Source organism: Bombus pyrosoma, linkage group LG11 (genome assembly GCF_014825855.1).
Source record: "Bombus pyrosoma isolate SC7728 linkage group LG11, ASM1482585v1, whole genome shotgun sequence".
Lineage (NCBI taxonomy): Eukaryota > Metazoa > Arthropoda > Insecta > Hymenoptera > Apidae > Bombus > Bombus pyrosoma.
Genome location: NC_057780.1, coordinates 16,109,155 through 16,129,543, shown reverse-complemented (window position 1 = coordinate 16,129,543; position 20,389 = coordinate 16,109,155). Strand labels below are relative to the sequence as shown.

Sequence of the window (20,389 nt, the reverse complement as noted above, 5' to 3'; positions counted from 1 at the left end):
CTACCGTTATTAGTGAGAAAGAAAAAGATATAACGTGAGGTGCAAGTAGGAGAAACAGATGAGATGGATGATGAAACACGAGGCGCGGATTGACGTATGACATCAACCGTACATGCTACATGCATATATCTAAATTGTATAGATACTTAAAATGTATACTTATCTAGTAGTTATCAGTTATCTCAGACAAATTACAAGTTTTGTGATTAGCTTAGAATTACGTAAATACTGAAATTCCAATATTTTACTGTGAACATCATATGGATATTACGTATTAATAGAGAAAAGACAAAGCATTTTATACCGTTATTTGTTGGTCGAGTGTAAGTTGATTTCATTTCATGAAAGAAATACGATATTATCGCCTCGTTATTATCAACGATGAAGTATATGCGATATATACGTTTAATTCTAATATTTGTCTTTTATTCCAAATTTGATTAGCACTCATTTAATACGAATTTATAGTCATATGACTAAATTGCATAGTAAATTGCATAGTAAAATTTGCAAATTTAAATAAAATCTATCTTTTGGGAGAAAATCTGTTTTCCTTCTCATGATAAATGCAAGTTTAACTTCTTTTTAAAGATGTCGCTACTGTTATAAGACAGATCTTAAATATTACCAATAACAAAAAATCCCTATGATTCTTGTAGCATCCAATTTCCAAATCAGCTGGTGCTTCCGAATTCCGATTGTTGACGGCCGTTTGAATTTTCACCTTTTCGAATGAAAGACTGAAATTTTGATTTTATTACTTAGATAAAGTGAAAGATTTTAACCGGACGCACAATTTCTACATAAGGTAATACGATTATTCTTAAAATTTTATTTACTTTAATATGTATTGGTTTGTAATTAAATATATTTATATCCTCTTAAAACGTGACCTGTATATGTTGCACGCTTTATGAAGTTTTCGGAGTAAATCATGCATACAGATACTCCTCCCTCTTCTCCAGACATGGCTAATCAAGTAGATGACGAAAATATGATATACATAGGAGATGTAGAAGAAGTGATAGATGCATATGATGCAGGAGGCATTGAAGAAGAGGTTGCGATGGAGGAGGACCCTTCAGAGGAAGGAGATGCAATTTGTGTTTTTAGTAGTCACCAAATTGGTAAAGAACATTTCTGTTGTTACAATCAAATTTATGTGTTGATGATAGATTGTGATTTTCTATGGAAACATTAGGTTCTGTCTTTTGTGGTTCTTTGAATAAAAATGGGAAACTAGCTACTACAGGTGGAGAAGAAGATAAGGCTTACATTTGGGATACATCGTCAGGAGAAATCATTCTGGACTGTACAGGTCACAAAGATAGTATTATCTTTTCAGCATTTAATCACGATGAATCATATTTGGCCACTGGAGATATGAGTGGAATGATACAAGTTTGGAAATTAGCTGACAAAACTAAAGTTTGGGATTACAATATGGGAGATGCCACTGTTAGTTTATTCTCCATAATTAAATGTTATAACGTCATGGATTTCAGTAAAGTGAAATATTTTCTTTGTCGCAGTGGATGATGTGGCACACAGTTGCAAATATTTTATTAGCAGGATCTGTTGATGGGGAAATATATATGTGGAAAATACCTGATGGAGATTGTAAAGTTTTCCAGGGATACGGTTGTCGGGCAGAGACTGGTTCAATATTTCCAGATGGTATTCATGTCTTTGTATTTCTCATTTTTCAATTAAAGGCATAACTGAACTAAATGTAATATTTTAGGCAAGCGTATAGCAGTAGGTTATGAAGATGGAGTTATTAGAATACTAGATCTAAAAACAAGTTCGGTGTTGTCATCTATATCTTCTGCATTAGGTCATTCTTCTACTATAACCACCATTGATTGTCATTGGGATAACAATTTAATACTTTCTGCAGCTGTAGATGGTAAAACTATAATCAGCACGTCAAATACAGGAAAGGTAATGTATTCAAAAGATTCCTTATCGAGCAGTCGAAAGTAATATTGTTTAAAAATCTCAGATAATTTCCATCCTGCAAAATCTTAATAATGATGAGCACAATAATGTTACGAATAATGATCAAAATGCTGTAAGTAGTGAAGGAAACAGGGATAGCAATTGGGTAGAAACAGCAGCTTTTTGTAAAGATCCTGCATTTCAAGTTGCTGCAACTGGTACAGTTAATGGAGAAATATTCATCTGGGATATCTCAAAACAGGTACCTTCCCCATTTGACTGCAACTTTACCATTTCAAGTCAATAACTTTGTATTATTACCTAGATGCTTAGACAAAAGATAGAGCAAGAAAGTGGTATATCTAAACTTCTATGGAAGGGGAATACGACTCTATTATTTTCGGCGGGACTAGATGGTATTCTGAGGTGTTTTGATGGAAAAAATGGTCAACATTTACGTTCATTCGTTGGACACATGGCAGATATTCTTGACTTATATATATCTGAGTAAGTTGAAAGAACTATAGATATCTATTTTTTTTTTTTTTTTATGTCAACCCTTTAATAAAAATATACGTAACAATAACAACCTTTTAGAAATGGAGAAAAAGCACTGACTACATCTGATGATTCTACAGCTAGAATCTTTGATATTTCATCTTTATCTTAACAAAATTTATTAGATAGAGAACAATTATAAATCTTTGTTATTATCTAAATATATATGTACATTTTATGAAAGTTGTTCATATATCGTCCTTAGTTTTCTTTTTTAATTAAAAATAAAGTTTATTTATTTTTATCTGACAGCCTGTGGTACTTTATCCTTATACCAATTGCAATCTAAAGTATATTTCCTATTTTCCCAAAAAATATGAGTTGGACCATTTTCTTCTCCTTCTTCAAAGTTAAATAATGGGCTAAATTCAATTGCAATTTGGGACCTCACTAGACCAATTCCTCCTGCCCTTTCAGGCGCAGGATGGTATATCCTTCCTGATTGAATATCCATATATATTTTGTCTGGTTGAAATGGAACCTATAATGAATTTATTACTAAATATTGAAGACTAAATGCCTAGTTATTCAATTACTAATAAAATTAAATATACCATTAATAATTCTTCAGCGTGAGCATAACCAAAGCAGTCTTCGGTTTTCTTTGTTGCGCTATTATACATTTTAAGAACTTTTGTGAAAACTATTGGCAAATCATCACATCTTATAAAGTTCCTCTCTGGACCACAAAGAGAAACATAAGGAAAATGTTCTACGTATCTACCTGTGTCATTCTTTTTTAAGCGCTTGAAAAAAAAGGCTAAAAACTTTTTATCTAAAATAATACGGCTGCCATGAGATATAAATCAACATAAATAATAAATTATTCCATTGCTCATGCACACCTTTAAAACATGATGTGAAGTTTCTCATACGTGTATCATCCAGGAACAACTATAGCAAATAAAATACAAATTTAATATTTAGGAGAAAGAATTTTAATATGATTATTCCTAAACTTCTACACTTCTGAACATAAATTTAGTTAAAAATCAAATTGTACCATGCCTTGATGATCGATGTAATAAAAATATTCACGAACTCGAGGTTCTGGCGATTGTCCTTGCACATACTTTACGCAATACCTTTTAGATGTCTGGGAGTAAATTGACTTAATTTTAATTGCGAACACTCGTGAACGATCAAATGGAAATATTTTATTCAATATATACATAATTCCAAAATTATAACCTCACTTTAAAATATTTACAGTACACTACGAGTCTTAATTGCGTCACGTACAATGTATCATGTATAATTCATGTTATCATGCGGCATACACTGTAATTAATTACAAACGATACAGCTTTTTTTATTTAAATAACTTTTCTTTTATTTGAATAATTAGCTCTCCCTCTCACTCTGACACTTGGCGGGGTTAGGATTCAATTGACCGGAGAACTGGTGACATCTGGTGCGATCGATTGGAACGTAATCTCGATAGAAACAGAACTTCGATATTTTTCAACGTCACGTTAGTTCGCGCTACCCACGGACAGGCAGATTCAAGAAATGAGATACGACGAAGAGGTGGAACGAACGGTTTGTGAAAACGGTCAGAAGTTTCAAGGAAAGGATTGCCTTCAGGACCAGAACGCGGCGAGATGCTGCCGCCCCGTTGAATAATCGTTCCTGCACTGAATAATAACACTAAGTAAAAATGTTACCTACGAATTCGAGCAAAAAAAAATTGTGCATCTGCAAGCTGAAATCTCAAATTGTTGTCGTTGCCAAATAAGTCGTGCACAACGCAATCCTGTGGTCCCGGAATATGGCTTCGTCCACGAAGAGGTCATGGAAACTCCGTAAGTGATTGTCTCATTCGCAGTTGTATATTCTTTATTTAATACATCAGTCGGTTCGGTGTGCATCTAACGGATTCCGTTCTGGCGCTCTTTCTCCCCTGAGATAAGTAAACAATTCGTGTTTACAAATCCTTCGTTAAGATCCAATAATTAACTGTTCGCTGCATCTTCCTATTATGGTCATAACCTTTTTCAAACCGAAAATATACTGTCTTTATGATGTCATTAGTAGCTGACATCTTGTTCAGGTCATTTTGAAAGAATGATCTGTTTCTCCTTGTACAGAGGATTTTGTTGCCCATTCGTCCAATGTCAATTGCCTGGCGCTAGGTCACAAATCTGGACGCGTTTTGGTCACTGGTGGTGATGATAAAAAAGTGAATCTATGGGCAGTTGGAAAACAGAATTGTATTATGGTACAGTTTCATTTTTTACCTGCAATTGGTTCATTAAAAGGAATATTTCAGTTGGAATGCTATAGTTCAATTTTATAGTGTTTAATTTATTATTTGTATAATCCTGACTTGTTGGTTTACAGAGCCTGAGTGGTCATACCACTCCAATAGAATGCGTAAGATTTGGACAGACAGAAGATTTAGTATGTGCTGGCTCGCAAACGGGAGCATTAAAAATTTGGGACCTAGAGCATGCTAAATTAGCCCGTACATTAACTGGGCACAAAGCAGGTATACGTTGTATGGACTTTCATCCTTATGGAGAATTATTAGCATCAGGAAGTTTAGACACTGCTATTAAACTTTGGGATATCCGAAGGAAAGGTTGTATCTTCACTTATAAAGGGCACAATAGGATGGTAAATAGTTTAAAATTTAGTCCTGATGGTCAGTGGATTGCTAGTGCAGGAGAAGAAGGAATGGTTAAGGTAAATGTTATATAAATCCTATTTTGAAATAGTGTCAATTAATATAAGTAATCAATGCCTTCTTTTTGAATTAGTTATGGGATTTAAGGGCTGGTAGACAGTTAAGAGAGTTTTCTGAACACAGAGGTCCAGCAACAACAGTGGAATTTCATCCTCATGAATTCTTACTAGCCAGTGGAAGTGCAGACAGAACAGTTCACTTTTGGGATTTGGAATCTTTTCAACTCGTGTCTTCTACAGATCAAAGTCATTCCTCTGCAATCAGGTATTTACCAACTCTGTAGAATATTCATTGCTATCAAAAGGTTTCCTCTAATTTATAAATATTTTTTCTTTTGGATAGATGTCTCTACTTCAGTCAGGGTGGAGAATGTCTTTTTGCTGGTTGCCATGATGTATTAAAAGTTTATGGTTGGGAACCAGGCAGAACATTAGATTCAGTCCCGACTGGCTGGGGAAAGGTACAGGATATAGCCATCGCTCAAAATCAACTGGTAAGATAGTTGTTAACTGATTTCCCGTATACATAATAATTTATGAATTAAGAATTTTGTTTATTGGTTACTTAGATTGGTGCAAGTTTTCACACTGCAAACATTGTTTTGTACGTGTGTGACTTAAAGAAAATTGCTCCATTAGGGGGAGTATCAACATCCGGTTCTCCATTTAGTCATGGGAATTCGTTAAGGAAAAGTTTTTCTAGGGAAAGGCCACCTGGATTAAAAAAACATACGTAAGTTTAATAAATAATTGTCATGTATTTTCTTATGTTTCTTTATACCTAATGTTCTGCTTATAGATTAGATGTACGAACCATAGAAGAAGCAGACAAGTCTGGAACTGATCCTGAAGATGAAGCAACATATGCAGATATTCCTAATGTCACTGAATATCATGACATATTTCAACCTAACAGGTCATGTAAGTACAATATAAAATTGTAACCATTACTCATTCTTTGTTGCAAGATCTGTGTCTCACAATATATTCAATTTCTCTTTTTGTTCTAACTCTTAATTACTCACCTACAATCACGACTCTGAAAATATAAACGCATTTAAAATTTGAATGTTCTGCTGTATGGTTTGTGAATGAGCATGCTATGCACGATGTGTTTCAGTGTCTCGCACTCCACCTCCAGAACCTGAGGCTTTCCCGGAGCCTCAAGATGTAGGTGAGTTCTCTCTTAAAGCAAACCTATCTTCTTACCTATTTTCTTCTCTTACTCCGATATTGCATGAATACCAGTGTACAAATAGTTGTACGGTTTACATAAAGAGTTCAACTTTACATCGTTTCGCGTGCTTTCTTTTTACAGATCCTACACAGCCACAGATACTACAAAATCTTTCTACCTCAATGTCAAATTTAAATACGGTGGATACAGAAGAAGTTCCGCCTATCTCATCACCGTCATCTCCGCCTCCACCCGCACCAACGTTATCGTTAACAAAACCCGTACCAGTTCGTGTTCAACCGATTAAATCGTCGCCGCCAGTTCAAAGAAATGCAATTACGAGTACTAGCCAAATAAAAGCAAACCTTCAAGCAAATAACGGTCTTGGTAGAACATCAAAAAATCTCGCGTCTATACCACCTCTAAGACAAAACATTACGCCTCTTCCTGGGAAAAAGAGCGGTCCTACCAATGATATAGGAACACTTCCACAACCTTTGGGCCCGCAAAGGTCAAACTCTACGCTGACGCCACGTGTAGCACCAATGGCTGCTGTTCTTCCAGTAATGGATGATGGAAAACTAAAGAACAGAGCACCTAGCCCGGATTCTCCTAAGCATTACTTGAAAAGACAGAGTAGCTGCAGAGATGGAGAACAGGGTTACGAAAGCGATTACCCGGTACAGTAAGTATAGATACTTGAAGCGTAAATATTAGCATATTATACAATAGTGACAATTATCGGAAACGCGTTTAACGTTCTTGCAGAATTAATAATATAAGGCACAGCCCCTCCGATCCTGCGTTAAACAGGCCAAATTCTGCGCAATCTAGGTCTACTTCGCTGAACAGAAACTTTGCTACCTCAACGTCGCTGTCCGCGCGCAACGCTTCCACAACCACGACATTCGTTATAAAGAAAGCAAATAAAGCTCAAGTGCCCCCGAATCCTAAGTTAGAGGTCCGTGCGTCTCAAATAAGGCCCAACATCGAGAATACGGAGAAAGGCGAATTTGTCCCCATAAGCGCCGATAAACCTTACGGCTTGGACGTTGAAACTTTTCTACCAGTGAGTTTTTACTATTTTGTCGATAAATAAAAGTGTTTTAAACATTAACTTTATAAAATGGCATTGTCTTTCCTTTTTTTTTTTTTTTTATAGAATCATTTTGCAACTTCAACTGGTTTGGGTTTCTCGCAAATGGGAGTTCTTAATGAAATGTCAGAAGCCGAGGTACTCAACAGCATGATGCGTGGTCATGAATCGATGATGGCAGTACTCACAAGTCGTCATCGTTCTTTACAAATTATTTACTCTTTGTGGCACAATAAAGATCTTAAGGTAATTGATCAACTTCCATTATTGTACGTAAAATAGTAGCTAAGACAAGATTGTAAATTTTCAGGCTGCGGTGGAATCTGCTGTAGCGATGAACGATCTTTCAGTTATCGTGGATCTATTGGGGATACTGACATTAAAACCGTAAGTAATATGATTTCACGAACAATTGAAGAACATTATTGACTTCTGAGTTCTTATAACTTGTTTTTTTATTTTCTTCAACTTTTTATTTACAGGACTATGTGGAACTTGGATCTCTGTAACTCTCTACTTGGTCCAATTGGTGATCTACTACAAAGTAAATATGAAATGTGAGTAAAAATCTTTCTTTAACACTTCTTTATTTCTTGTTTCACAACTTTTATTTTATTTTACTTCCCATTTTAAATGTCTCTAATTACAACTTACGAAAGAATCACTTACTTTTCATATTTCACGCTTTTATAGAAACTATTGAGATCTAAAAAACCTTCAAATTCTTCAAGAGATCATTTCTCATCCCATTATTATTTTTCCTTCTCTTTTTCTTCTATATTGATTAAAAGTTTGAAACACATGCCTATTCACGCGTATCCTCTAACGTTACTTCAATTTCTATCGTGAAACACAACACGGTTGGTGAATTAGAGAAAATCGAGACACCCCTGTGTGTGGGGTGAGTTCTCGAATGGCGGATGAGAGGGTAAACAGGGTATTTCGAGTGGGGTCGCGTACACTTCACGTAACACGGCTGCCTGTATGGGAATGGCTAATTCAACGAACAGGGAAATACGAGGCGAGAAGAAGGGTTCACGAAAATTAGCCGAAACAATGGAAGATAGTGGCAGATGCAAATTCGAGCTTCGAATCCTCGGCTGTCGCGGGTATTATTGTTGAATCTTAAAACTCGAAGGGCCACGCATATGTTGACGCACTCTATGGACAGTTACGGACAGTAAGTCCTTTTCTTTCTTGGCACTGACAGCCGATCATGAATATTAATGATGGCGTAGGAAGTTGGATATGGCTGTGACGCATTCTTGAAAAGCATACTTTCGTTCGTAAACGTTATTGATATTGGTGTTTATTCAAAGTATGAAAAAATTATCAATCCAAATGTTAACACGATAATAATTCGATTGTAAATTATTTTTTGACAACAGCTTTAGATAAGAAGCAGAAGAATGGCAATAGCTCGTTCGATCGATGCTCGAAACAATGTAATTAACCGGTGCTCAGTTACAAGCTGTTGCTATTGCGCTGTCGTGACGAGAAACGAGCATTTCCTTTCACGTGTGCATTGGTTATCCATTTCTTCCTGCCCATTCTTCCTCTAATTACGCACACAATGCGCATTATAAATTGTACACGCCTATTAACGTCGAGTGGATTGCGCGCCACATATATCTCGTTGCTCCGTCTTAATCTTCCTTTAAAAGAAAGAAAGTATGAATTTCATTGGGCAATGAATGGAATCATATTTATGGAATCATATTTGGATTATTCTAATTTCAGCTTTACAGAATCGTTTTGCGGTTGGTCTCTGCAAATTTGATCAGAGTAAATCCTTCTAGTTAAATAGATTTAGATAATTACAGGAAACTTTCCTATGTTAATTGGACGAGAAACAAATATCAATTCTATAATCCAGTGATCTAATAATAGCACATCCGTTTAGAATGCGAGTTTACCAGTCCGGAAAATTGCCGTTCCGTTCGTTATGCCGCCACTTATTGCGACCATCATCGTCTCCGTGTTTTGCCTCCTTATTTGTCATTGCTATTATTAGAAAGAAAAAAGCAACAGAAAAATGATTATCGTACAATTTGTCAAGAACTATGTCTTTTAATCTTTTATCTTTCCTATCATATTCTTTTAGTTAATATAATATCTCTTAAATCTTAGTTAGAATCTATTTTATCACCGATGAAATATTCTGACCAGTATGGATTAAAAATGATTAACCGCGAATTACCATTTTCATTGTAAATCTTAGTTAAGATCTATAAAATTATTGATTACCTTATCTGTGATTGTACAAATCTTTTAAATCTTACAATTCGTTAAAGTCATGCATTTTATCACCAATGTTACGTCCTATATTCGAATTAATTGGAAGTTAATATTGACGTAATATTCTAATCAGAATGAACTAGAAATTACTACACACACACACGCATAAATTACCATTTCATTTTAAACCTCAATTAGGATCTAAAAATTTATTGATTACCATATTTATTATTGATTATAAAAATGTTTGAAAATCTTAATTTATGCCTTACATATTATTACACGTTACATTCTAATCAAAATTAATTAGAAGTCACTAATCGTGCATTAGCATTTTTAATTTCAAATCTCAATTAGGATATAAAAATTTACCGAGCACGAATGAGCATTTGGAAAGTCATTAAAACAAAAGAATGTTACGTGCAGATAGATATTTTGTTAACACGCAAGTACAAGTTTCTCGTTTCTTCTGCTTTTTGCCGAGCGTTTATGGTTGTTGACCACGTCCGTTCAGAAAATAGCCGATACCGTAAAAGTGAATTCAGACTAATTTGTTGGTCGCTCAGCAGCTGCCATTCGCAATTACTCGACGCAATAATTGAGTTCGTGCGCCTTCGTACCCATTTTTCTCTATCTATTGCCGTTTTCTGCCTTTGTTTCGCTCTATGATCAGCTTGAAACGAAAATAAACTAATTATCAAGTCGTACACTTTCATTGGTCGTGAAATTTATGAGAAAACTGTGACTTTTAGGAATATAAAGTAGCTCTAATGAAGATTTTACGGCCGATAAGTACATATCGCGAAACGAGACAATTAAGATCAATCTAGTTTAGTAACGTGTGTTTCTTTCATCATTTAATCGCGTCAGATAATCTTTCCTTCTCAGAGTTTTCTTAAAGCCTAGCGCAGTAATAAAATTAGTCTTGTGCATAGACAATCTAGTCCTGAAACAAATGTGAAAAAATATATTTGCCACTGGCAAATAATTAAGATTACTGTATTGTATACAGATTAATGGTAAAGACAAATAAATTCTCTTAAAACAGGTATCATTTGTTGAAAATTGAACTTTGAATCTCTAAAGTCGAACTTGTCATGAATTCGCACTGATTATGGTACTTTCGAGTTATGGTACGATGATTATCGAAAGGGTGAATCCAGCCAGGAAATTGCCAGCTAAATATACACATCTCGGTGTCGTAATGCAGCTCAGTTTGCATATAACTACTCGGCATTTTCACGGCTCGTTCGTCACGGGCTTTCGTCCTGGTCAAAGGTAGTAGGTTCGTGAGAAAAAAAAAGAGCACGTCGAGAAATATTTGATCCGACGTCACGTGCCACGCGATAAAGGGATCTCCACACCATCATCGATACCTCCCCTCCCTCTGAACCTTTTATAAGTACGAAAGATATTTTTAAAAGAAATATTTTTTTCTACAAAGATGAAAATTTAATAATCGAAGCTATCAATCTAGGAAATGAAGATTTTCACAAATTCAAATTTGGAAAATTTTTCGTACGTAGGTGAAGTTAATAGAGGAATCTGTATACACGCGCTCGCGAAGGTTTGGAAATTTAGAACAAAATTCTCTATATAGATACAAATATTACACATTACATTATTTCCGTGCCTTTACGAGCATCAGAATCGTATTGGCGAGAAATAATTTTATATAATGTTATATAATAGTTAATAGATTTTAATAATAATAGATTGAGAAGATTTTTATGGGAAAAGTGTACTTTCCCGTGGGCGATCGTGATACAGAATGTTCGTAGAAGGTAGAGAGACGAACGTTGGACGTTATATGGAACATTTATGAGGCGGTGCGCGGATTCGTCTCGCTGATTCGAACGGGAGCTCGCGCAAACCCTTTATCGCCGGTCGAAAGCGAGCGTGTCGAATCGCGGGGCCAAGCCTTTCGTGCCTTTCGTTATTTATTGGCATCGTTATGGGGTAATAACACGTTTTGGAACAAACTAGCCGTGACAAGCACCGGTGGGTGCCAGGATCCAGGCTTTCTCATCCTTTGCTCTTTTGTGAATCTGGCATACTTTTCGAAATCAGCGTTGTAGAATATCGAGCAATGATTAATTAGTGATTTATAGAATTTTCTTCTATTTTGATGTTGAAAGTAAAAGAATTAAAGAAATTCTTGAAGAAGATTTTCAATAAAAAGCTATAAATAATACGTCGGCTTTCTCTTTATTACTGTTTCAGGTACATAACAGTGGGATGTTCGGGGTTGAGATTAATTCTACGAAATTTCGCATCGGTGATCAAGTCGAACGTGGAAGCTCCACTTCACACGATCGGCGTGGACGTCTCGCGAGAAGAACGGTGAGTATATTTTACCTTTTAAATCCCAACAAAATCCGATTATTCTTTTCCCCGCCTTTTAACTACCCCTCCTCCCATCTGATTATAAAGAAATAGTATTGCTACTATAAACTATATAAGTGAAAAGGAATTGATTTTATATGCGCAGATACCACAAGTGCCTCTCCTGTTACGAGAAGCTCTCGACGATCAGAGGTGTTCTATTGAAGAAACAGACGACACCAGGTAAATTGGGTGCCTTGTTCCGCGAGATGGTCGTATTAATACGAAGTCTCGAGTGACCACGGCTGAGGCATTTGGTGAACTCGACCGCCAGACTCGTCGTTACCTGACAAAAAATCGAGAAAGCTCGAGTAAAGAGAAGCAGATGTACATTGACCACGATGGGGAATCATCAGCGCGCTTTCGAGCTGCTTTATTCAGGAAAGCTTGGCGGATCGGTTCGTCGAGAATCGCTTCTTCCTTCTTTCCTCGGCTCGGCCTTTCGAGTCCTAGCATCCGATTGGCGGCACGTTCCAAGGGAAACAAACGAGTACCGTGGAACACCTGCGAGATTGACGACCCGATGATGTGAAAATAATGCTGTGAAAGAAGAAAAAGAGATTTTCTTCCCTCTTTCTTTTTTTTTTTTTTTTTTTTTTTTAATTACACGATGAAAACAATCGACAAAGAGACTTAGAGTCAATGTTATATCGATTGAATGCTGACGATGAACTCGATGCACGTTATCGAGATTGTATACAACGTTTGCTGGCCCTACGTGCACAAGAGTAGTCAGCCTGTTTTTAAAACAGAGAAACGGGTATACCTTGAACAGTGAAGTCTGAACGAGAAAAATTTCCACTGTCGCGTACTGCTGTATTAATTTGTTGATCCGAATTTTAGAAGTTTCTCGGGGTAGAGATCGATGCTTGGAATATAAAGATGTTAAACTGATGATTATTGTAAAATATTATATTATACAGGATGTGGTAGAACGTGCAATACGGTGAGGCAGGGTGTGATTTTAGATGTGAAAATTAGTTGCGAGTGAAGAATACAATTTTTTCGCTTAACGCTAGAACTATCAAATTGGCGGATTACGGGTTTATTATAAAATACGATTTGGCTACTAAAATGTACAACTGCTCCTGGTAAAATTAATGTTAGCTTTTGTCGAGTTTTAGTATTAAAATCTTGTTTTATGAGAAGGTCGACACTGAAATTCTATAAAGTACGCATGCAATTGATTATATTCGGATTTAGTATTTATACTAATAAGCAGTATTATGATAAATACTGTCTTACGTACACATTATTGAACGATGAAAGTAATGTTCTTTTCGACACTTTCCGAATCAGAAAGCTGTCTTGATTTTGTACTACACTGTTTGTATGATCAGGTAAAATCCAATGGTTGTTACAAGACAAGTTATAACAAAATTATGTTCATAGTTGTTATAAGAAACCACTGTGATTGTTTGACCAACGGAAACAGGCTGCAAGTAAAGAAAACAGTTTAAAAGTGAAATACAATCCATACCAGATGATTTATAGATAAGAAAATAGACGGAAAAATAGTGAAGTGTATACATACCCAAATAAATTTATAAATTGAATTTTCTCAAAAAAACGGGGCTTCAAATGAAAAAATTCTATTCTTTATTTTCGGTTCATCTTTACATGTAAGATCATTCTCTGCCATTTTATACTACGTGCTGTACTCTGTATGATATATTGCACTATATATGCATGTATATAAAATTTGATGCACGCGTTGCTTCGCGGACAATACGAATAAGAATAAAACGGCGTCGCGGAGATGAAATTTTTCTCAATGTAATTTCTCACGCGTCCGCGAGAAAATACGACACTGCGGTATTATTGACGGCCTTCTTGCCAGTCTTGTGTTGATTTATACAAGCGAGTAACCCCAACTGAATCTATAAGATACACAAACACGCGTGAGAAGAGAAAGACGAAGATGCTTAACGACAAGTGAGTTAATTAAGAAATATAAAATAGGTAGTAACACTTTTTTTCTAGAAGTAACAGAAAGAGATAAAGTAACAAATTGTATTTTTGCAAGAGCCATTTGCGTCCGTTCATTAATAAAAAAAAAAAAAAAAAAAGGAAAAAAGAAGGTACTCTAATTGTAGGTATGTCTTGAAATCCCTGATATGTCGCACGAATATACAAACGAGAGAAAAAAATTGTGTCGAAGCTCCTCGTGAGTGAAAGAAGCGCAAAGAGGAAAACTAAAATGATTCCTTCGAAGTTCGATCATTCGACGACGACACGAAAACAGAGTGATGTGCGATTTAAGGATAATTATTCGAAAAGGAGACGAGAATATTTTACTTCATCTTCTCTTTATTATTAGGTTGTAACATATGTTCGTCTCGTTTCCTCTATTTGCAAATAAAGATAAAACTAGGATGAATTTATGTTACAACACAATATATTTTTCTGTTTATTACATTCTTTACTCTTACATATATTATTTTCAGAATTTTACAAGAGGTTTTGAAGCGAGCATAAATTGAAACAAATTGGAAGTTTCAAAAAGAAGGACGGAAAAGTTAAATATGTAGTTACGGAAGAAACACGAAGATCTCGTTGAACAAACGAATCCAAAGATCGTTTTGAATTTTCTTTGTTCGAGTGCGGGACGAATCGATCGTTCCACGCGCAGAACGTTTCTTTCACTGTCCCCTATGTTCGATTCTCGTCTCTTTTTCAGTGGTCCCTGTGATGCCGGCTTAACTTGTTCCCTTTATCCGTCTTACTCTTCGTCCGTTCACCAGCGAGTTATCTCAAGTTTCTAAAGACCGCATTACGAGAAATTTCATAGCAGAAGATAAATTAATCGTTCAATATGGTTCAAAATTGAAATGAAAATTGTGTGGATGAAACGAAAGGAAAATGCGAGAGATAAACGGAAGCGAAAATGAAATTCTTTCGAAATGAAACGAACTAAGATATTTTATATTATCGCAATCGGAGATTGCAAAAGGTGAAATCATTCGTATCATAGCTTTTACAAACCGCATACAATAATATTTCATAGAAATCATTATTGAATATTTGGAAGGAGGATGTTTTTTCAGAGATTTTGGATTTCATTTTTTTGCACGTCGTAGAGGTACTGCAAACCTTTCGACATCTTGTTCCAGTGATAATCTTTGGGATCAGAGAAGCAATCGATCGATGAATGTAACGAAAGAAGAAAAAAAAAAAGATTACGTAGCGTTATTTTTTAAAATTTAACGAGAGAAAACGTATTTTATCTGGAGGGACGCGCGTTTTGCGTTTATAGTTTAAGAATCCCTTCTCGTAGATGTATTTAAGCAAGAAAAAGAGAAAACTAATGTTGAGAGGTATTTGTTTTAATCATTGTATTTTTCGATTATTTAATCAGTATTTTTTTATCAACGAAACTTTTGAGCGATCCCATCGGAGACCGAACCGTACACTCCGATCATCTTTGTGTGTTCAAAGTTGTCATATACTTTATTCAACACCAAAACGGTAACTACTACGTTACGAGGAAGTTGGATGAATTCATACGGATATGTAACACTTTATAGAAAATGTACGATATCTTTCATCCTCATACGAATTTTATCAATAACCTGTTTTTATACCATGTGATCAAGTAAATTACCTTTATTGCTGAAATATCGATATTTTTTGTGATCCTGTTGCATATCAGTCTTTGTACACTTTTACACTAACTTTATAAGCTTTCGATTTTGAAAGACGACTTTAATCGAGGATTCAAAGCTTCTTAATTTTACTTTTGTTTATGTGATTCTTACGGAAGAATCTTTTGGAGATTCTTAGAATCTTCGTAGAACAATCTTTTGGAAAAGAATAGAGAAAAAAGGAATTGAACATTGTTTTTAACTGTCGTTTATACTTCTTCGATCCCGTAGAATTCTCGATGGAACAGAGGTGGCAAAGGAACGAATTGGAGCGCTCAAAACTCAATCTTCGATACACAATCTAACGTCGTTTTAACCAAGCGACGAAATAAGAGAAGAGAAACAAAGAATAAGAGCGAATCCAGAGAAAAATAAAAGAGAGAAAGCACGAGGAGATTAACTCGTCGTCAGTTCCGTCCAACCGTATTTTTGTAAGGGAGAGAAAGTGCGAGAGCCACGAGAGGAAGTGTGAGTGTGCGTATTATTCCTTCGGTCATCAACTTCCGGATGCGCTATTAACACGTTGGCTATGATTGTTACAACATTTTTACATATTTTTCCAATGTTTTGCAATTAATCGCCGCATGTGAGTTCACTTGGGATTCAAACGTTTAAAACCCCTTCCATCGAAATTTATTGTTAATCCTTTGTGATCCAAGTTGATAAGATGAAACTTTTCAATAATCACAAAGTTTTTTTGAAAAAGCTTAATCTTCCATACGAAAAGAAGCTACGATATTTAATTCAGTAAATAGATATAAAAATGGATAAAAGATATCTATATAATAGAATCTTAATTCCAATTTGAGATAACATTGAAAAGTGTTAATTATTCTAATAAACTTGGATCGATCGACATTAATCCATCTATTATAAGGAATGTGAGCTGTCCAATGAAGCGAGGAAGATAGTATTTCATAGCCAAGGTGTTAACAAGTTGAACAAAGAGTTGACGAAGCGCATCCTCATGCACGAGGAAACAATCGGGTTTCCTCTTGTTCGACCACAATGTACATACATACATATACGTAAATCGCCTTCGTTGTTTAAGCCTTTGCACTTCTAACGAACAAATACTACGAGCTGTCTACGCTCAATTAATTGTAACTCGACACACCGAACAGATATCGTAGTAGAGCTTACGATTGTAATTTAGGATTAATCGAACGTAAAGTATATAGATTGTAACTTACAAGTGATTCCGATCGCCCACGCGTTATGAACACACATGCTCATAGCTCGTAGAGATCGTTTTATTATAAGCATTTTCTTATTTTATCTTCTTGTTCTTGTTTTGTATACCATTTCCATCGTGCCAGTTTAATCGTATATAGAAAGACACTGTTTTCTTTTCCGTTTATTTTTTAATTATGAAGACTATTGCTACGTCTATTATAGAGATATTATGTGGAAGACGATCAAAGAAGAATTAAAATTCTTTTTTCGTTCTATCTTTTGTTTTGTATTGTTAAGGGATTTTTATCGACTAATAATTACGATAATAAATTACGATCACGATACTGTAATCGTACGAATGATATACATAATGCAATTAATTACAAAATGGTTCATTGATGAGGACGTATGGTTATAGGACGAAGATTAATATCATACGAAGCTATTAATCGTCTGCTAGAACGTTCTAGTTTTGTACGTTAATGTAAATAACAATAACGATATTTTCTATATATACTAATTGTACTATTTCCTCGTACTATTTGCGATCGCACCAGTGCAAAGGATTAAAGGCCCGTGAAGAACGCGCAGGGACGATGTGTTTAATTATATTATTTTATCTGTTCGGTTTTTCGCATGTCTCGAGAGAACTTGTGCGAGACGGTACTACGTTTAAATGAAATTTCAAAATTTTCCTATATTCGAGTTCTCGTTGGACTGACATCTTTTTTAAAGATTAATAACGATATAATAATAGTAATAACATATTATGATAATTAATAATTAATAGAAACCTATATAATTATATTATGCAATTTCCAATAGGCCTGGATCATTCACATCTAGACTAATAAATTTACTTTACTACTAAGCCTAATTAGTGTTAATGTAGTGTAAGCAATGAATTGGTATAATTTTAGAGTAGTACCGTCGCTTTTTCTTTAATGTAATTTTAATTTTAACGCGTGATTGTGATCCCTCTGTGAAAGTAGAAAATAACAGTGAGTCCAATTTTATCAAAAAAAAAATATATATATATATACATAGATAAAAAGTGTTCCACTACGAAACTGATAAACTTTGTCAGCATGTTTACAGAGCCATTCTAAACGAAAAATGTTATGTACATAATGATGTATGTAGGATTATTTCAGTCTGTTAGCTATAAGCTTCAACATTTTAAATGTCTTCGCGTTTTTTATATGATAATGAGAAAATGGGAAAATATCGTGTCTTGGGTCGAGCAAGGAAAAATATCAAAAACGAGAAAGTGGCTCAAATAATTTTATGTAAGGATGCATGAAGTCGCACAATTTCAAATAAATAATTAATCAAAAGGTTAAGTAGCTGCGATACATCTGATCATTATTTGCGCTTTGTATCAATACATTTCCCATATCTAGAAAACGAAGATGAATCGACACATTTTCTACTTGGAATAACATTCTGGACATGCTGACAAAATTTATGATCTGCTCGCGGAATATCCTGTATATTCACTATTTATAGTGTGCTGAAATCAAGATACACAGAGGGAAATGATTTTGTAAGATTCTTCGCAGTGAACTCAATCATTTTGTAACTCAACGAGCTTGTCTTTTTGGCTGTCTTTAACAATTATCAATTTTTTCGTTCCCATGCGACGTTCCTCGTTTAACGCGTAAAACTAATCTTAGCGTTTAAGGATCGGCCACGGAACAAACTGAACGTCCGCGTATGGACAGCTGAGAACAAATAATAACTCTACTGAAAATTTAAAAGGCTTACACTAATTACTTCCTTTCCATTTGATAGAAAATATACCAGGACAATAATTCTACTGAAACGAAAAATTTTGAAAATTTACATTCATAAGTTTCCCTTTCGTATAACAGAAAATTATCATAAATTGAACATATTGTATATGTGATAATATGTGAATAACATAGAACGTATAAAGAGTTTGTCCGAGAATTATCCGACTCGCTTGGGGAGCATTTACACGGTGCGAAACTAAAAAAATCGAATCTTTGTCGTACGATCGATTAAATCCTCCATGAAACTCATCCATCACCTTACGTCTAATTTTTTTAGACGACAAAAGAGACACGAGACTGCAGGCGATAAAAAAAGAGGGAAGTGTCATCGCCGATCAAGATTCTTGCATGGAAAAGTCGGTACGACGATCGAGATACCGTGAAACGAAGTGCAAATATTCGTAATCCGTGAAATATCACGGCAGTTCTAAAACGAGCTACGCGTGCCGGCTGTTTGCATCTAGATTATGTATTCATGGGATTATAAGAGCACGGAGAGGGGTAACCGTGTCCTACAACCCTTCATCGATCAGAGAAATCATATCAATGAAAACTGTGGCCGAAACGGACTATCGTTATATCGAAAATGCACGTGAAACAATTTTCTTTTTACCTCGGATGAAAACAAATCGAGATCGTATAATTTGTATAACGATAAAGCAATGGAAACTTCCGAGTGATATAATAAGAGTTGAAATAAATGGATTCATTCGACGGGAATTTACTAATTGAATATTATATAATTAAAATCTCGTTCGACTAAATAGAGTTCATATAGCCAGATTTCTGCTACAATATGAGCTGATACTTTCTCGGCTTTTTCTGAAATGTTCAATCATTTATTAAATGAAGACATTAATGAAGATAAAAATTAATGGAAAATATTTCAAGAATATACTGATGATATTATTTATAATTAAACGGTTGAGTAAAATTTTGCTGTTTCTTGAAATTCATGCAGGGATGTCGCAACGGCGAGTCAGGTGCACTGTCGGGATCTAACGACGAAAATAAGAATTCTCGAATATGAAAGGAAAGCCGGCCGTTCTTGTTGTGACGGAGATAAGTTAAGCTCTCTTCTTGTCGCCACCTCGAGCGTCGAAAATGCTGTTTTCTCACAAAACGCCGGCAACAATGCCACCAAGGACGACGTGAACGACGTGAACGACAGACTAGCCCCGCGTAAGCGGATTATCCCTAACCGTAGAAAGCGATACTCAAATACACCTACGCTCTGGAATCAATGATTCGTGTACACATCAGCATTCGCGTCTTTTATTGTCATCGATCTTCAGAGCCATTCTTCTCGTTTTCTTCTCTTTTTTTTTTTTTTCGACTCTCCTCTCGTCATCGTATACTCTGTAGTGCGTAATCACTATCTGCTGGAGATCTTCTTCATGGAGAGGAAGCTCATTCAACTCTCTATTTTTTTTTTCTCTCTTCTTAGTTTCCTTTGTGAACGCTGCACACGATGTAGAGTATGCCGATAGTAAAGACTCATAGTTAGCGGAATTTTCTCAGGAAATGGAAGAACAAGACGCAACAGTGTTACGTACCGTTGATATAGAAATAATTATAATATTAATTTATTAAGAATCAAACGACGAAATAACCCGTGAAGTTGAAATATTTACGTATTCGCGAATACTCGACCGCCAAGAAACACGAACTTTTCGCAGAACATAATTCA

The 20,389-nt window shown here is 35.3% G+C and overlaps 3 protein-coding genes across 9 annotated transcripts; 2 read left to right on the top strand and 1 right to left on the bottom strand.

The window, feature by feature from the left end:
- Window positions 1-83: 83 nt before the first annotated feature.
- LOC122572273 (angio-associated migratory cell protein) lies at window positions 84-2,677 on the top strand. Of its 2 annotated transcripts, none has more exons than XM_043737062.1 (9): window positions 84-323; window positions 660-808; window positions 966-1,127; window positions 1,202-1,458; window positions 1,533-1,677; window positions 1,745-1,944; window positions 2,006-2,203; window positions 2,267-2,448; window positions 2,539-2,677. In XM_043737062.1, exons 3-9 carry the CDS (start codon window positions 968-970, stop codon window positions 2,609-2,611), a joined length of 1,215 nt encoding a protein of 404 aa, XP_043592997.1. In that variant the 5' UTR covers window positions 84-323; window positions 660-808; window positions 966-967; the 3' UTR covers window positions 2,612-2,677. The 2 variants fall into 2 exon arrangements, with proteins under 2 accessions (XP_043592997.1, XP_043592996.1); XM_043737061.1 differs by having other exon boundaries at window positions 920-1,127.
- Window positions 2,476-3,889, bottom strand: LOC122572276 (UPF0598 protein CG30010). Of its 2 annotated transcripts, none has more exons than XM_043737066.1 (4): window positions 3,508-3,889; window positions 3,345-3,393; window positions 3,054-3,274; window positions 2,476-2,980 (listed from the first exon to the last, which is right to left on the bottom strand). In XM_043737066.1, exons 1-4 carry the CDS (start codon window positions 3,568-3,570, stop codon window positions 2,741-2,743), a joined length of 573 nt encoding a protein of 190 aa, XP_043593001.1. In that variant the 5' UTR covers window positions 3,571-3,889; the 3' UTR covers window positions 2,476-2,740. The 2 variants fall into 2 exon arrangements, with proteins under 2 accessions (XP_043593001.1, XP_043592999.1); XM_043737064.1 differs by having other exon boundaries at window positions 3,503-3,885.
- Window positions 3,890-3,999: 110 nt separating this feature from the next.
- Window positions 4,000-18,663, top strand: LOC122572272 (katanin p80 WD40 repeat-containing subunit B1). Of its 5 annotated transcripts, none has more exons than XM_043737058.1 (15): window positions 4,000-4,304; window positions 4,590-4,720; window positions 4,843-5,187; window positions 5,262-5,452; window positions 5,531-5,681; window positions 5,757-5,920; window positions 5,987-6,108; window positions 6,308-6,361; window positions 6,506-7,049; window positions 7,199-7,433; window positions 7,527-7,706; window positions 7,771-7,847; window positions 7,943-8,017; window positions 11,922-12,041; window positions 12,190-18,663. In XM_043737058.1, exons 1-15 carry the CDS (start codon window positions 4,271-4,273, stop codon window positions 12,320-12,322), a joined length of 2,556 nt encoding a protein of 851 aa, XP_043592993.1. In that variant the 5' UTR covers window positions 4,000-4,270; the 3' UTR covers window positions 12,323-18,663. The 5 variants fall into 5 exon arrangements, with proteins under 5 accessions (XP_043592993.1, XP_043592991.1, XP_043592994.1 ...); XM_043737056.1 differs by having other exon boundaries at window positions 4,002-4,304; window positions 7,133-7,433; XM_043737059.1 differs by lacking the exon at window positions 4,590-4,720 and having other exon boundaries at window positions 4,002-4,304; window positions 7,133-7,433.
- Window positions 18,664-20,389: the final 1,726 nt, after the last annotated feature.

Excerpts from the sequence above, each read along its gene's own strand:
- LOC122572273 (XM_043737061.1), top strand. The coding sequence starts at position 935 with ATGCATACAGATACTCCTCCCTCTTCTCCAGACATGGCTAATCAAGTA. Across the intron at positions 1,678-1,744 it reads TGGTTCAATATTTCCAGATG|GCAAGCGTATAGCAGTAGGT; the intron begins GTATTCATGTCT and ends GTAATATTTTAG. Across the intron at positions 1,945-2,005 it reads GCACGTCAAATACAGGAAAG|ATAATTTCCATCCTGCAAAA; the intron begins GTAATGTATTCA and ends TAAAAATCTCAG.
- LOC122572272 (XM_043737056.1), top strand. The coding sequence starts at position 4,271 with ATGGCTTCGTCCACGAAGAGGTCATGGAAACTCC. Across the intron at positions 7,050-7,132 it reads GAAAGCGATTACCCGGTACA|AATTAATAATATAAGGCACA; the intron begins GTAAGTATAGAT and ends ACGTTCTTGCAG. Across the intron at positions 12,042-12,189 it reads GACGTCTCGCGAGAAGAACG|ATACCACAAGTGCCTCTCCT; the intron begins GTGAGTATATTT and ends TTATATGCGCAG.
- LOC122572276 (XM_043737064.1), bottom strand. The coding sequence starts at position 3,673 with ATGTATATATTGAATAAAATATTTCCATTTGATCGTTCACGAGTGTTC. Across the intron at positions 3,394-3,502 it reads ACATCGATCATCAAGGCATG|TTGTTCCTGGATGATACACG; the intron begins GTACAATTTGAT and ends TATTTGCTATAG. Across the intron at positions 2,981-3,053 it reads ACGCTGAAGAATTATTAATG|GTTCCATTTCAACCAGACAA; the intron begins GTATATTTAATT and ends AATTCATTATAG.